At 27.6% G+C, this 13,943-nt stretch overlaps 1 protein-coding gene across 2 annotated transcripts in view; it reads left to right on the forward strand.

Moving 5' to 3' along the window:
- The window catches only part of LOC124498785 (metabotropic glutamate receptor), a 66,000-nt gene that overhangs the window by 21,970 nt on the left and 30,087 nt on the right, over positions 1-13,943 (forward strand). Inside the window, exons 1-2 of one of the 2 annotated variants that reach the window (XM_075731157.1) lie at positions 3,833-3,956; positions 4,066-4,869. In XM_075731157.1, coding sequence (XP_075587272.1) covers positions 4,356-4,869 — 514 coding nt within the window. In that variant the 5' untranslated portion in view covers positions 3,833-3,956; positions 4,066-4,355. Of the gene's footprint in view, positions 1-3,832; positions 3,957-4,065; positions 4,870-13,943 lie in introns of those variants that run through there. The other variant, XM_075731156.1, reaches the window with a different exon arrangement.

A 13,943-nucleotide genomic window follows, 5' to 3' on the forward strand; every position in this document is an offset into this window, starting at 1 on the left:
CGAACAAAGAAAGAAAAAAGGAATTTTTTTCACTCTTTTTTTATTTGGAAAATTTAAAAATTTTGCAAAATTCTGGATCAACTATTATATATACTATTGCATACATAGGCTGATAAAGAATAACAACAACAACAACAACAACAACAAAAAAAAAACAAACTGAGCTGTTCAAGAATTTTTTTATGCTTGAAAATAAAAACGCCCATTTCATATACACAGTTCGATTTTATTATTACGATTCTGGCACTCTTGTTTGTAAGGGCCATCATGAATTGTATTCAATTTTCTTTTTTTTTTCTTTTTTTTGAAATTCGAAATAAAACGAAACAAACAAATAAAAAGAAATAGACAAAGTGTGAGTTAAAATTTGTCGTTCAAAGCGTTCGTCACCATTGTGATGGCCACCAAAAAAAAAAAAAACGTTGAGGCAATAAGAAATAAACAAAAAAAGAAAGAAAGAAAATGGTAAAAAGTGTTTGGAATTTTGAGTATAATTTCACATAAAGAAAAAAAATAAACGACAAAATTAGGTCAATTTCTTTTTGCACTTTGATTCGTCTTTTTTTTTCTCTCTCTCTCGCCTTTGCTTTCACCTCGTTCGTTTTCTAGAATGTTTCAAGAATCATTCATTCATTTATTCAGTATGTTTTTGTGTGTGTGTGTAAGTTCCATTTTGTTTCATTTATTTTCATTTCATTGATGAACCAGGATAGAAAAAAGATTCACACACACACACACACAGTTAGAGAGTATTTGTAGCCAACAGAAAATTTGTAAATGAAAACAAACATATATATTGAGATAGAGAAAGAAAAAAACAATAACATCTTTGACCGGAAAACTTTTGACTTTTCGATACAATTTATGCTGTTTTTTTCCTCTGGTATTAACATCAATGAAAACAAAACAAGTTTTCTACCAAAGAATGATGATGATGATGATGATGATGGTCATCATCAATTTGATACGTCTTGTTTCTATATTGATTCCTAGATATCAAAAATCGTAAAAAATTATTGCTTGGATGTTTTCATCGATAAGGCGGTTCCGTTTTTTCTTCTTTTACTTTACTCTTCTTTGAATTAATATATGATAATGATGGTAATAGTCGAAACAAACAAACACACACACACACACACACAAAACAGAAACTCACATACATACATACATAAAGAAATAGACTAGAAACAAAGAAGAAAAAAAATAGGAAAAATGAATCAACAACAACAACACAATGAAGAAGAAAGAAAAACAATCGACTAGTTTTTGGTGGACATTATCATTGTCGAATATATAACAAAGAAATGTGACCCCATCAACTAAGTGAAAAAAATGTGATTTTATTTTTCACTTGTTATAAACATATGGAAAATGGAAATCCAGAACAGAATAACAAGAATGAAACGGAAAAACAAGTCAAAACAAACTATTTTTTATTTTTATATCTATGTTAGTTGAATGAAAATAAAATAGTAAATCAATATGTCTGTGACTATGTGTGTGTGTGTGTGTGTGTGTGTGTATTTAGCGTTAGAGTTGTATGGAAAAAAAGAATAAATTTGAAATAAAGGGGAAGGGTGGTGCGTATCAAACGAACCAGAAAAAATTTACACAAACAATAACAAAACTTGAAATGAAACAAAAAAAAATCATTGGAATCGTATGAATGAATTTGAAAAGAGCGAGAGCAAGAGAGAGCGAGAGAGAGAAAGAAAGAGAGAATGAATGAATGAAAATCGAAAGGGGAATCGACTTATAAAACTCAAATAACCGTATTTATATTTGGTAGAAAAAAAAATAAAAGCAAAAGAATATAAATACGAACAGAAAAAAAACCGAGAGGTTTTTCGTGTCATGAATCATAATCACAATAATACCATGGCATCATTTTTACACACACTCACACACACACACACACACCAGTTTTAAGTCTAACGAACAAACCTTTAAGAATGAATTGAATCAAGATGAAATTGACTGGCATTTTTCGATGGCGATTCATGGTGGTCGTGTTTAGTTTCTTTCTCTCTCTCTCTCTCTCTCTCTCTTGTCTCGATTCTGTACCAATGGCATGATGCAATAACATTTACAGAAAGCAAACTAAACTATAAAAATTCTTTGACTTTTTTTTCCCAGTTTGTTGGTGACTACCGATTTCAGTTTTGGTATTTTATTCGCAACAGAATGCAGAATGCTTTAATTTCATAGTAACACAGTAAAATCATGAAATCCACATACATATTATAATACAGAATTTCGTTTGTTTTTTCTTTCATCCATTGTATTCAAAATGATGATGATGATGATGATGACAAAATGCCAGTCAATCAAGTTTTTTTTTCAAACTCAATATCCTTATTGACAACAATATCACTTACAGAATATGTGTGAAGAAATTAATTTTATCATTTTTTTTTTGATATTTTGGTTGATGGTAGTTACTCGAATCAAACGGACAGATTCTTTATTCTCTCTCTATTGACATTCTGGAAAGAATGTTCAGATTGTTTGTTCAGATAATGTTTTGAAAATCAAAGCATCATGCAGATCATCATCATCATCATTTAATGTGAAACATGAAACATATGTGTGTCTCATCACTGTACGATATCATTTGTTTTCCATATTCTAAAGATACATCAATAGAGCCAGAAAAAAAGTAGAAAATTTTGTGACGAAAATAAAAAAATTTCATTCACAATATAACCAAAAATGCAACATTCGGTTGCCGTTGTTGTTGTTGTTGTTGTTGTTGTTATTGTTATTGTTATTGTAGTTGTTGATTTCATACTCGAAACTTAAACTTCAAAGAATGACAAGTGGTATATTTTATTATTATATAATCATAAAACGAAAATAAAGTTTGTCACTAACACACACACACACACATAGACACATATTGTCGATACTTTGATATATGATTATTCTATTCACATATAAGTTTAGAATATTCTGCTGATATCTATTCACCTATTTTCATTTTTTTTTCAAAAAAAAAAAAAAAAAAAATTTAGTGACATTCACAAAGTTTTTTTTTATTCTCTTCACACACACACACACAAAACACCAAGTGTGATGGCCATTTTCATATATGAAAGATATGAATATATCTGATATACATACATACATATATGGTGATTGGTCGCATCTGTTTCAATTCTATATTTCTATGCATTTATTAGCTGTTTAATAGTAGTTTGTGTAGAATGTATGTATTTGAAAAAATCATATCATCAATTCAAATCAAACTTTATTTTTATTTTTTTCATTTTGAAAAAAGGTTTCGTTTATTTGAAACAAAACTTTGTTACGATCACAATCAGCTATACACCCATACACACCCACACCCTCTCACACACACACATTCTATGCATATTTAACATGATTAATTGAATTAAATGATGGAGAGAACAAAAAAAAAATCACAACAACCAAACAAGAAATCAATAATTGATGAATAATTGAATTTTTTTTTCTTTTTTTTTTGGTCTGTATCTCAAAATGCCAATGTGTCTACAAGTAACAAATTTTTTCTATCCATTGTATAAGAGTCTCAGAAACATAAATGACAAAATTTTATGAACATAACATAATATATTATGTAAAACAGACAGCAAAACACACACAGACACAGACAAAAAATAAACAATTTATCCAGATGATCAAATTATTATTGAATATGACATCCAATTCAACGAAAAAACAAAACAAAACAACAACAACAACAAAAAAATATGTGGCAAATATTGTGACAGGATTGATTTTGTTGCCGTTGTTGTTGTTGTTGTTGTTGTTTTTGAAGTTGATGATGATGATGATGATAGAATGATTAGAAAATCCAAATCCGGAAATATAGCCTCACTATTCAAACAAGAATGTTTCCGCAATAATTTAATTTGCTTCATTTTGGCATTGAAAATTATGTCAATCAAAATAAAATAAAAAAATGAAATAATGTTGGTCACATTTTTTTTTGTTGTATTCATTTAATTTCTTTTTGAATCTGTTTGAATTTGAATTTTTATTTTTATTTATTTTTTTTCCATTCTGATTTTGTTTTCACAGATTTTTCATCTTCCATTTTCGTCATTGTTTTTCATGCATCATCAACAGGATTTATTCCACATTCATGTGTACGATTTCAGCCTGTGAAAATAAAAACAAAAACAGAATCTAGTTGAAATTTTTCCAACAAAAAAAAAAAAAAAAAAAAATTCAAAGCACAACACAGAAATCTTCCACAGTAAAAAAAACGCAACTTTAAATTGATTATAAAACAAACATAAATGATGATTGTGGTGATGTAAATATTCATATCCAATATAATGATGATGACGAAACGATGAAATGACAATATGTTATTGGAAATCATGAAACCACCACCACCACCATCGCCATCATCACCATCATTATTAAATGAAATTCTAATTAATCGTTGCCATTCAATAATGGAATTAAACAGAATTAGAATTGAAAATTTTTTCAATAAATTTTTATTATTATCCACTTTATTTGTTTGTATTACAAACATTTTAAAAATGGTTAGCCATCATTTTATGATAACATCATTATCATTGTTTTATAATTATTATTACTATCATGGCCATCATCAATATTATCAAAAAATTGTTCATTATTATCATTATCAGCATAAAAAATATCATTATCATTATCAAAATCGAACGAAAAAACCATACGCTGCCATTGATGATGAATTGATCAGCAGAATTAATTGGAAAACATTTAAAATAATTATTGTAATATCGATATTATTATCAACAACAATGATTATACCATTTACAATTGCCAACAAAGTGACCGAACATGGTGATATATTGTTGGGAGGACTATTTCCGATCCATCAAAAAGGCAAGTTATTTTTCTTTTTTATTCATTGTTTTTGCTATTTTTTTTTTTTTTTTTTGATTGTCTGTATTTGATTTTCAATATTTAATTTCATGATTTATTCATTCAAATAATAATTTGGATGGATTTACAGAGAATATTCTATATTCTGGGCTTGTCTTTATGAAATCAATGAACAATACATAATGTTAAGTAATAAGGCACCGAATTTTTTTTTGTTCCAAAGTTGATGTCAAATGAATGAAAAAAAAATTGTTTGTCAGAATTTTAATTAAAAATTCGTATTATTATTATCATTATTGAATGAACGATGTCAAGATTTTCTCATACATTCCACCACCACCAATGACGATTCAGAAAATTTCCATCTTTTTTTTTCTTTCTCTTTGCAATGATGATGATGACGATCTTCTGTTATATAATAGACATGGATAGATAGATGAAGAAAGAGAAAAAAGAATATTTCTCAAGTCACGTTTTTTTTGGGGGGAGAGAATCTGTACCCGAATCGTTTTTATTTTTCGTTTTTGTGATTGATCAATGTTTATTTTTATTTAGAATTGTATTTTGTTTTCGTATTGAAATAAATAAATTCGGAACCGGAAATGAAGTGAAGCACACACACACACATAAACACACACACTTACATTATTGTATAATAGATTGAATTGAAAATCATCGATGCTGATCCGGCTGAAGACAAAGAATAAGAAGATGAAGAAGAAGAAGAAGAAATTCATTAATGCCAGCACTGGGTATACTACCTTGAATACAGTTTTGTCAATAGATATCCAATATATTTTTTTCAATATAAAAAAACCAATAAAATTGACATTAAAAACAATCAAAAAATCAAAAAAAAAAAAAAAAATTTTTTGTATTTTCAATGCCAATTGAAATTGGTAATTATTTGGAAAAAAAAATTGGATGACGTATCCAAGGTAGGACACTCACGGCTGGAATTAATGTCGAATGCAACGATTTGCAGCACAAATGAACACTACAACGATCATATAAAACACATTTAAGCATCCGTTATTAGCAATGATGGTGACAATGTTTCATAATTTCATTCTAAATGTTTTCATATATGTGTGTGTGTTTATGTAGGTGATAACGATAATTTTTTTTCCTAAATAACATGAATTTCTATCTATTTAGTGTAATGAAACAAAAAAAAATTATTGGAATATAAAAAGAGAGAGAGAGAGAGAGAAAAAAAAAGTCAGTGAAAATGAAAAACACAATTTGAACGTGAATTGAAAACATTATTTCATGTGTATTTATGGTTAACAAAAATAAAACGTACCGGTAATTTGAAGATGATAATAATTTGAAATGGAAATTGAAATGGATAATGTTCTGGCTAAAATCGATGTGATGTCATTGAATCATTGAATTTTGTTTAAATTTGATCAACAAAAAATGATTTCTTGTTGGTTGAATGAATGAATTAATTCAATCAAATATCGACGACTTTAAATACAATTCAAAAAATGTAAACGAATGAATGAATTTATGTGAATTCAAAATACATATAAATGTTGTCATCGTCGTCGTCGTTGTTGTTGTTGTTGTTGTCCTACACATTTATATGAACAACAAATCATTTTTTAAACATTGTAGGCAAAATCAATAAATATCCAAGAAACGTTAGGAATGTGTTATTGTTGTTGTTGTTGTTGTTGTTGTCAGTTAGTTAGTTAATGTTGATTAGCTATTTCATTCAATAATATAAATAGTACACATATATAGATTAATAATAGATAATGATGATGATGATCATCATCATTATCATCAACGAAAGATAATCATCATCGTTAAATCAAACACAAATATCTGAAACAAATCAAACAAAAACAAAAACAAAGATTATCGGTAAGCAAAATGTTTTTGTTTTTGTTTTTGTTTCTATTCATTTTCTCTTGAAATATGAATATTGAAATGAAATTATTCACTTAATGACGATGATGATGATGATGATCATAATTAGATCGTCACCAGGTGTGTGTGTGTGTGTGTGTCTATGTGGCCATTGTTATATTATTGCCGTAGTTATTTAAAATGAATATAAAAAAAATTCTCATAAAATTTAAACGATAAACGATGTTCCAGTTTTTTTTGTTGTTCTGTTGTTTCCTGATTAGCAAAATTTCAATCAATATAGAGACAAATGAACACGAGAACAACCGACTGATTGATTGTGTTTGAATCAATCAGAAATTTTTTTTATAACCACTGAAAAAAAGCAATGTTATTCAATGGTTGAAATATTTATTTTCTTTTATATACATAGAAAAAAATGATGATGATAAATGTTCTGGGCGAAAATAATTGATTGGTTGATATTTAAAACATTTCATATATGAAAGTAAATTAGCCTTGGAATGTTTAGTTCTAGCAACAACAACAACAACAACAAAAAAAAATTTAAATTTTAAAACATAAAAATACCACTGATGATGATCTTGATTTGATGAGACATATATGACTACGACTAATTAATAACAAGGATAAAGATCGATTATATTCATATTTGTTATTGTTAAAAAAAAAAATCCAATTTGGCCTAATTACCTACAAATCATATTTCTTTCAGCTCAAGTGGATTCATTGGAAAATAAAATTGATGGCATTGTAAATGACCAACAAGTGATGAAAGGTTGATGAAGAAAAAAAGTTTTAAAGAAAGGTATAAATATAATCAACTTTTGAATCGAAACAAAAATACTTCAGGCCTAAAACAAATTGGAATAATTTAGACAAATATTGAAATTTTTAAAAAAAGAAAATCAAATGAAAATAAAAAATTTTGTTTTTTTTTTGTTGTTGTTGTTGCTGCTGCTGCTGCTACCAAACAATCTAACTATCCATATATATATGAATAAAACAATGATAATCATTATTATTATTATTATTATTATCAATCCAAGAGAAAATTATTCTTGCAAACGATCCATGAAATAATTGTGTGTGTGAGTGTGAGATATTTTCTTTTTCACCATTCTTCATGTATATGTTCTTTATTTGGTTTTCATGTAATTTTCTTCCCGTTTTGTTGTGTGTGTGAGAAAAAAACAATTAGTCTTGTCATCATTCACACATATATATAACGATAACAAAAACATTATTAACTTGCAAACAACTTATTCATTTACACACTATTATTATACTCTTTTGTTTTATCATTTAATCTTGAAAAAAAAACTTTTGTTGATAATGATTGTGGTGGTGATGGTGGTGGTGGTTGTTTTTTCTGCTTCCTCTTCATTTACACACACATTCACATTGTTGTTGTTGTTCACGGTATATACCAAACAATGATTACTTGAAATTGTATTACTTGGCATAAAACCTCTTGGTATTTTATGTTGGTTTATCATCATCATCATCATCATAATTGTAATCGTAATCATGAAATACCAAACTCATCAGACATTGTTCATCATCATCATCATCAAAGCTGAACATCATTATTTGAATAATAAAAATGGTAAGCTTATTTTTTTTGTTTGTATGTGTGTATGTGTGATCTAAATGATTAAACATACTATTTTGATTTGGTAACATTTGATGATGATGAAGATGATAATCACAGTCTCTTTCTATGTGTATATGTATGTTCATCCATGCATCCATTTGTTGGTGATTTTTTTCAATTAATAACAATCATAAAATGAGTGAGAGAGAAAAAGAGTGAGAGAGAGAGAGAAAGAAATAGTCAATTGTAGAATGGAATAAAAATAATTTCACAATAATCTAAAATGATAAAGAATTTTGTATCTACAAATCTATATCATAATGATTGAGATGATGATGATGATGAAACATCCTGTTTGATTTCTGAGTGGTGGTGAAAAAAAAAATTCGGTCACATCGATTAACAACAAATATTATGTAAAATAAAAATGAGAAAATCCTAACAAAAAATGAAAACAATACAAATAACCCAAATATAATGAAAAAAAACATTGTAATAATGAAATGAACCAAACGAAACAAACTAGGGAAAAAAAATTATTGAAAAGAAACACACAAAAATGTAACAAGTGAAAAAAACTATACTTGGTGATATTCTTCTTGTTTTTTTTTACTTTTTTTTTGCCCGAAGAATTTCATTTGTGTCTGGTGTGTGCGTCTGTAACAAACAAACAAACAATTGAATCATCCATTTATGGACCAAAAATAAATGAATAACAAAAAAAATACTGAAACCAATGTGAAATTGTTGTTGTTGTTATGATTATTATATTTTCAAATGAATCGATACATTATCGATCGAAACTGTTCAATTTATAAATATATAGGAATCGATCCAAATCGACTGGTTTCTCATCATCATCATCGTCGTCGTCGTCGTTATTATCATACATAAATAGTTTTTTTACAGTCTAAAAAAATTAGCCAATGAAAAAAAGAATTGGAAAAAAAAGAAAATGAAACTTTTGGTCGATGATGAGAATGATGATGAAGAAAAATAATGCAAAAGTGTGACTGTAGGGCACATTAGTCTTACAAACACGCACACACACACACACACACACAAACCAATATGTATGGATTGGTGATATAAAGAAGCAAAAAAAAAAATAATAAATAAAAAGAAATTGCGAAAACCGATCCACAATAGACTACGATAGACAATATCGGAATGAAAACAAAACAAAACAAAAAAAAAATAATAATAAACAGAAAAATTTAGAGTAAAAATAAGAATCATTGAATAATAACAGCAGCAGCAACAACAACAACAACAACAACAACAACCGAATGATATTGAATGACAAAAGTAATTACAACCGCTGTTTTTTTTTTCATTGATCCAACAATAACTGATCATATACATCACACACACACACATACACATTTCGACACGCACACACGAAATCCTAGGAACCAACGACCACCGACCAACAATAATAATAATAATCAACTAAGGAAATTCCGTCCAAACTAAACATCCATACAAAAGAAAAGAAGAATTAATCGATATTAGTTGATTGAAAACTTTTCTTTTGTTCATTTGTGTTGTTCATCGTTTTTTTTTAGTTGTTGTTGTTGTTGTTGTTATTATTATTATTGTTGTTCATTTTGATCATCATTGGTTTGGAGCAGTTGAGAATTTATTTATTTATTCTTTAATTTTTCTATTTAGTATTTTCTTTCTGAAAATCTACACATCTATCGTATACATTCAATCCATCGAACAATTCTTCAAAAATTTTTTTTTCTTTGCCCCATTTTCTATTTTTTTGTTCAAATTATTATTATTGGTTTCTTTTTTTTCGACCAGATTATTTCAAGTTTCTTTTTTTTTCAAGTTTCCTTTATTATTTTGTCTTCGTCATTGTCATTGTCATTGTCATCGTTCATAATTCATGTTCACAAATCGAACCATTTGTACAAAAAGACTTTGACAGTTTAATATTGAAAGAGAGAGAGAGAGAGAGAGAGAATGAGAGTTTTCACCTATGATGATGATGATGATGATGATGATGATGATGATAAGAATCTTTTTTTTTCTTAATTTAATATTTTCTACAAAGTTCAAAGTTTGTTTTGATTTTTAAAATTTATCAAAAATGAAACAGAACAACAACAACAACAACAACAGCAACAACAACAACAACGACAGAAAAATAACCAAAAAAAAAACTTTAAACTTGAAAAACAAACACAAAACGAAAACGAAAAAAAAATGAAATGAAATGAAATGAACATCTTTAACATTTTGGCCAACGAGCAAACAAACAAGCAGTGAACAGAATGAATGTTGGACAGAGAGAGAGAGAGAGAGAGAGAGAGAGAGAGAGAGAGAGAGAGAGAGAGAGAGAGAGAGAGAGAGAGAGAGAGAGAGAGAGAGAGAGAGAGAGAGAGAGAGAGAGAGAGAGAGAGAGAGAAAATGTTAAACTTTTTTTTTCGAAAACAAAACAAAACAAAAAAATTTAAAATCTTTCGGTAGATTCATCCATCCAAACATTCATTTGTTTTGGTTGCTTGAACATTTTTTTTCTTCTTCTTCTTCTTTTCTAAATGATTTAAATGATATTAAGTGGAAACAAAAAAAAAAATTTTTTTCTTTGTCATTTCTCTGTGTGTATGGTGGTTGCTTGGTGGTGGTGGTGATGGTGGTGGTGGTGGTGGTGGTGGTGGTGTCGAATAAATTTCAACTTTTCAACATTTTTTGTTTTCAACTTTAAAATTCATTTTTGTGTGCATGTTGTTTGTTTATTTGTTGAGACAACTATTTTTGTAACCGAAATAAGTGAAACGATGTGAAATAAAACAACAACAACAACAACAATAATAATAATAACGACAAAAAAAATTGAATCAAGAAGAAAAAAAAATGTACGATGTGCAAGACCCAAAAAAAAAGTATGAAAGCATAATTTAACTTGAAAATAATTTGAGCGTAATATTTATATTGAATAAGTTGAACAAAAAAAAAAAAAACAAACAAACAAACTTGAACAGAATCATCTTTAAGAATTTTCTTTATTTCTTTTTTTTCTTGTTGGTTGGTTCTGAAACTTAGTAAAAAAAAAACTTTGTTGTTGTTGCTGCTGTTGTTAGGTTGTGACCGAACGACCGACCGACCTCAACCTAATATTTGTTTGTCACATTTGTTTTATTCATCATTTTTTTTCATAATTCTATAGATCTAAATGAATGGAATGATTGTTAACAATGATGATGATGATGATTGAATGAATAGAATAACAAAAAAAAAAAAAAAAAAGAAAAGAAGAAGAATCTATTATTTATCAGATGATGATTTTTTTTTCTACTATATTCATTCTACTATAGCACACATATTCTGTATTTTTTATCATTTATTTTCATTTACATAATTTGTTGAACATTTTTTTTTCATTGCACACACACACACACACACGTGAGATATGATGAATAAAATATTAAATAAAACAGAAGCAATCAACAAAGAGAGAGAGAGAGAGAGAGAAATAAAATGCATATAAGAGCTGAACAATGTTGAAAATCGTTTTCATCATCATCATCATCATCATCATTTTTCTGGTAATAAATAAAATCACATTTATGATGATTCAAAGAATGTAAAATAAGCTTAATTCCGTATTAAATAATAATAATCATATTCCATTTTGAAAAAAATATCAACAACACGTATTGACTCGAATGGAACAACAACAACAACAAAAAATTCTTCATCCTTATTTTTTCATGAATTTCATATTTTTTTCCAGTAGGCAAAAAAAATATATTGAAAATGTATAGAATTCATCAACACTTTAGGTGTCAAAATGTTTTTTTTGTTTCATCTTTTCTGTAGCAAACTTTTCAAATGAAAATATGTGTCTTTCATTGCAACAACTATAGGTAAAAATAGTTGTCAACATCAATTTATAATAATTTGCATGAATGAATGAACATTTTTTTTTTGGTGTGTTTAAATAGCTCTAAGGTAACATTAATATAGACAGATTGGCTTTACAACCCGGTTTTTATTCGTTCGTTGTAACGAAAACTGAGAATAGAATGAGGTAAATTGTTTGAGTTTTATTCCTGTAGCATATGAGTACATTGTTATAATCATAATAATCATCATCATTATAATCATGATTTTTTTTCGTTGTAAAAAGATTTCTTTTTTTTTTTTGTTCGTTTTTATTCTTAAATCCATATTTCGATTATTTTAACGCTACACTTATTTTGTAGGTGTAAGTAAGATAAAGATTTTCTTTTTCACCGTCATCGTTGTCGTTGTCTTTGTCGTTGTTGTTGTCGTTTTTTTCCTGTTTTGTTTCAATCCTTTTTCCATTTATTTTAGATGATGATGATAATGATGTAATATGAGGATAATAAGTACTAATAGTAATTATTTTCGTTCTCTTTTATATTTTATCCAAATCACAGTGATGTTTTGGGGAAGGGTAGGGGTGTAGAGAATAATAATTATTTATAATTGTGTGTGTGTGTGCAACGAGTTAGTGTTCTCTTTCTTTCATTCTCTAAATTCGTTTATTAGTACATTTAGTGCAACACATTACCTTTACCAGTAAAACACATGGTATTATGCATTTGAATGTGTATAGAATTATTTAAAGAACAACCATACGGATATTCAAAAATATGAAAAAATGAGTGTGTGTGTGTGTGTATTAGGGAGAGAGAAACAAAAAAAGATTTATTCACTTCTTTTTAAGGGTGTGGGTGGAGAAATCCTTGTGCAAAAAAAAAAAATCTTAATCAAGAAATTAAATTCCACTAATAATAAGAATTTTAAGTGAAAAAAAAATGGAAAGATGGAAATAGAAAACTCTCAAAATTCTTTCATTCTTCGTTGTTAAATTTGGCTTGTTTCATCATTGTTTCCGGTCTATTTTTTCCATTCTTATATATACCACTTTCATTATTCCTCTTATCTTTCACTATTCAGCTCTATATTTTCTTTATTCTATATTGAAAATATTGTCACCAGAATAATAATGAAAATGAAAAAAAAACAAATTTATGATTATAATGATGGTGTCAACTAGCACACACACAAAAATGCACAGGTACGAAAGCAAAAAAAAAAAAAAAAAAAAATAGAACAAAACCAAGAAAAAGACACACACAGAATCAAATTCCTTTGAGTATTATGAATTTGTGTGTGAGTTTGTGTGTGTAGGAGAAAAAGAGAAAAAATCGTTTCTAATTATGGAACTAATTATGAATTCATTTCTGCACATCATCATCACCATTTTTATTGTTGTTGTTGTCGTTGTTTTTCGTTGCCATCATCATCATCATCATTGTCTGACTGACAAAACGATTATTATTTAGAACTTTTCCATTTTTCATCATTTTTTCCCCCATAACCATGTTAAGTTTGTTTCTTGACAATCAAATTACAAATAACATATGAATTCTTAAATTAAAATGATGATAAATATTCCAGAAGAAAAAAAAGTTGAACCACTTTAAATGGACGGAAAAATAAATTTAGGGAATTTTTCGTTTTGTTTTGTTTTGGCATTTTTATTCACATCATTCACATCATTCAATCCAAGAATGGAATGTTGTTGTTGTTGTTGTTGTCTATCGAGATA

This window comes from Dermatophagoides farinae, chromosome 5 (assembly GCF_024713945.1).
Source record: "Dermatophagoides farinae isolate YC_2012a chromosome 5, ASM2471394v1, whole genome shotgun sequence".
NCBI lineage: Eukaryota > Metazoa > Arthropoda > Arachnida > Sarcoptiformes > Pyroglyphidae > Dermatophagoides > Dermatophagoides farinae.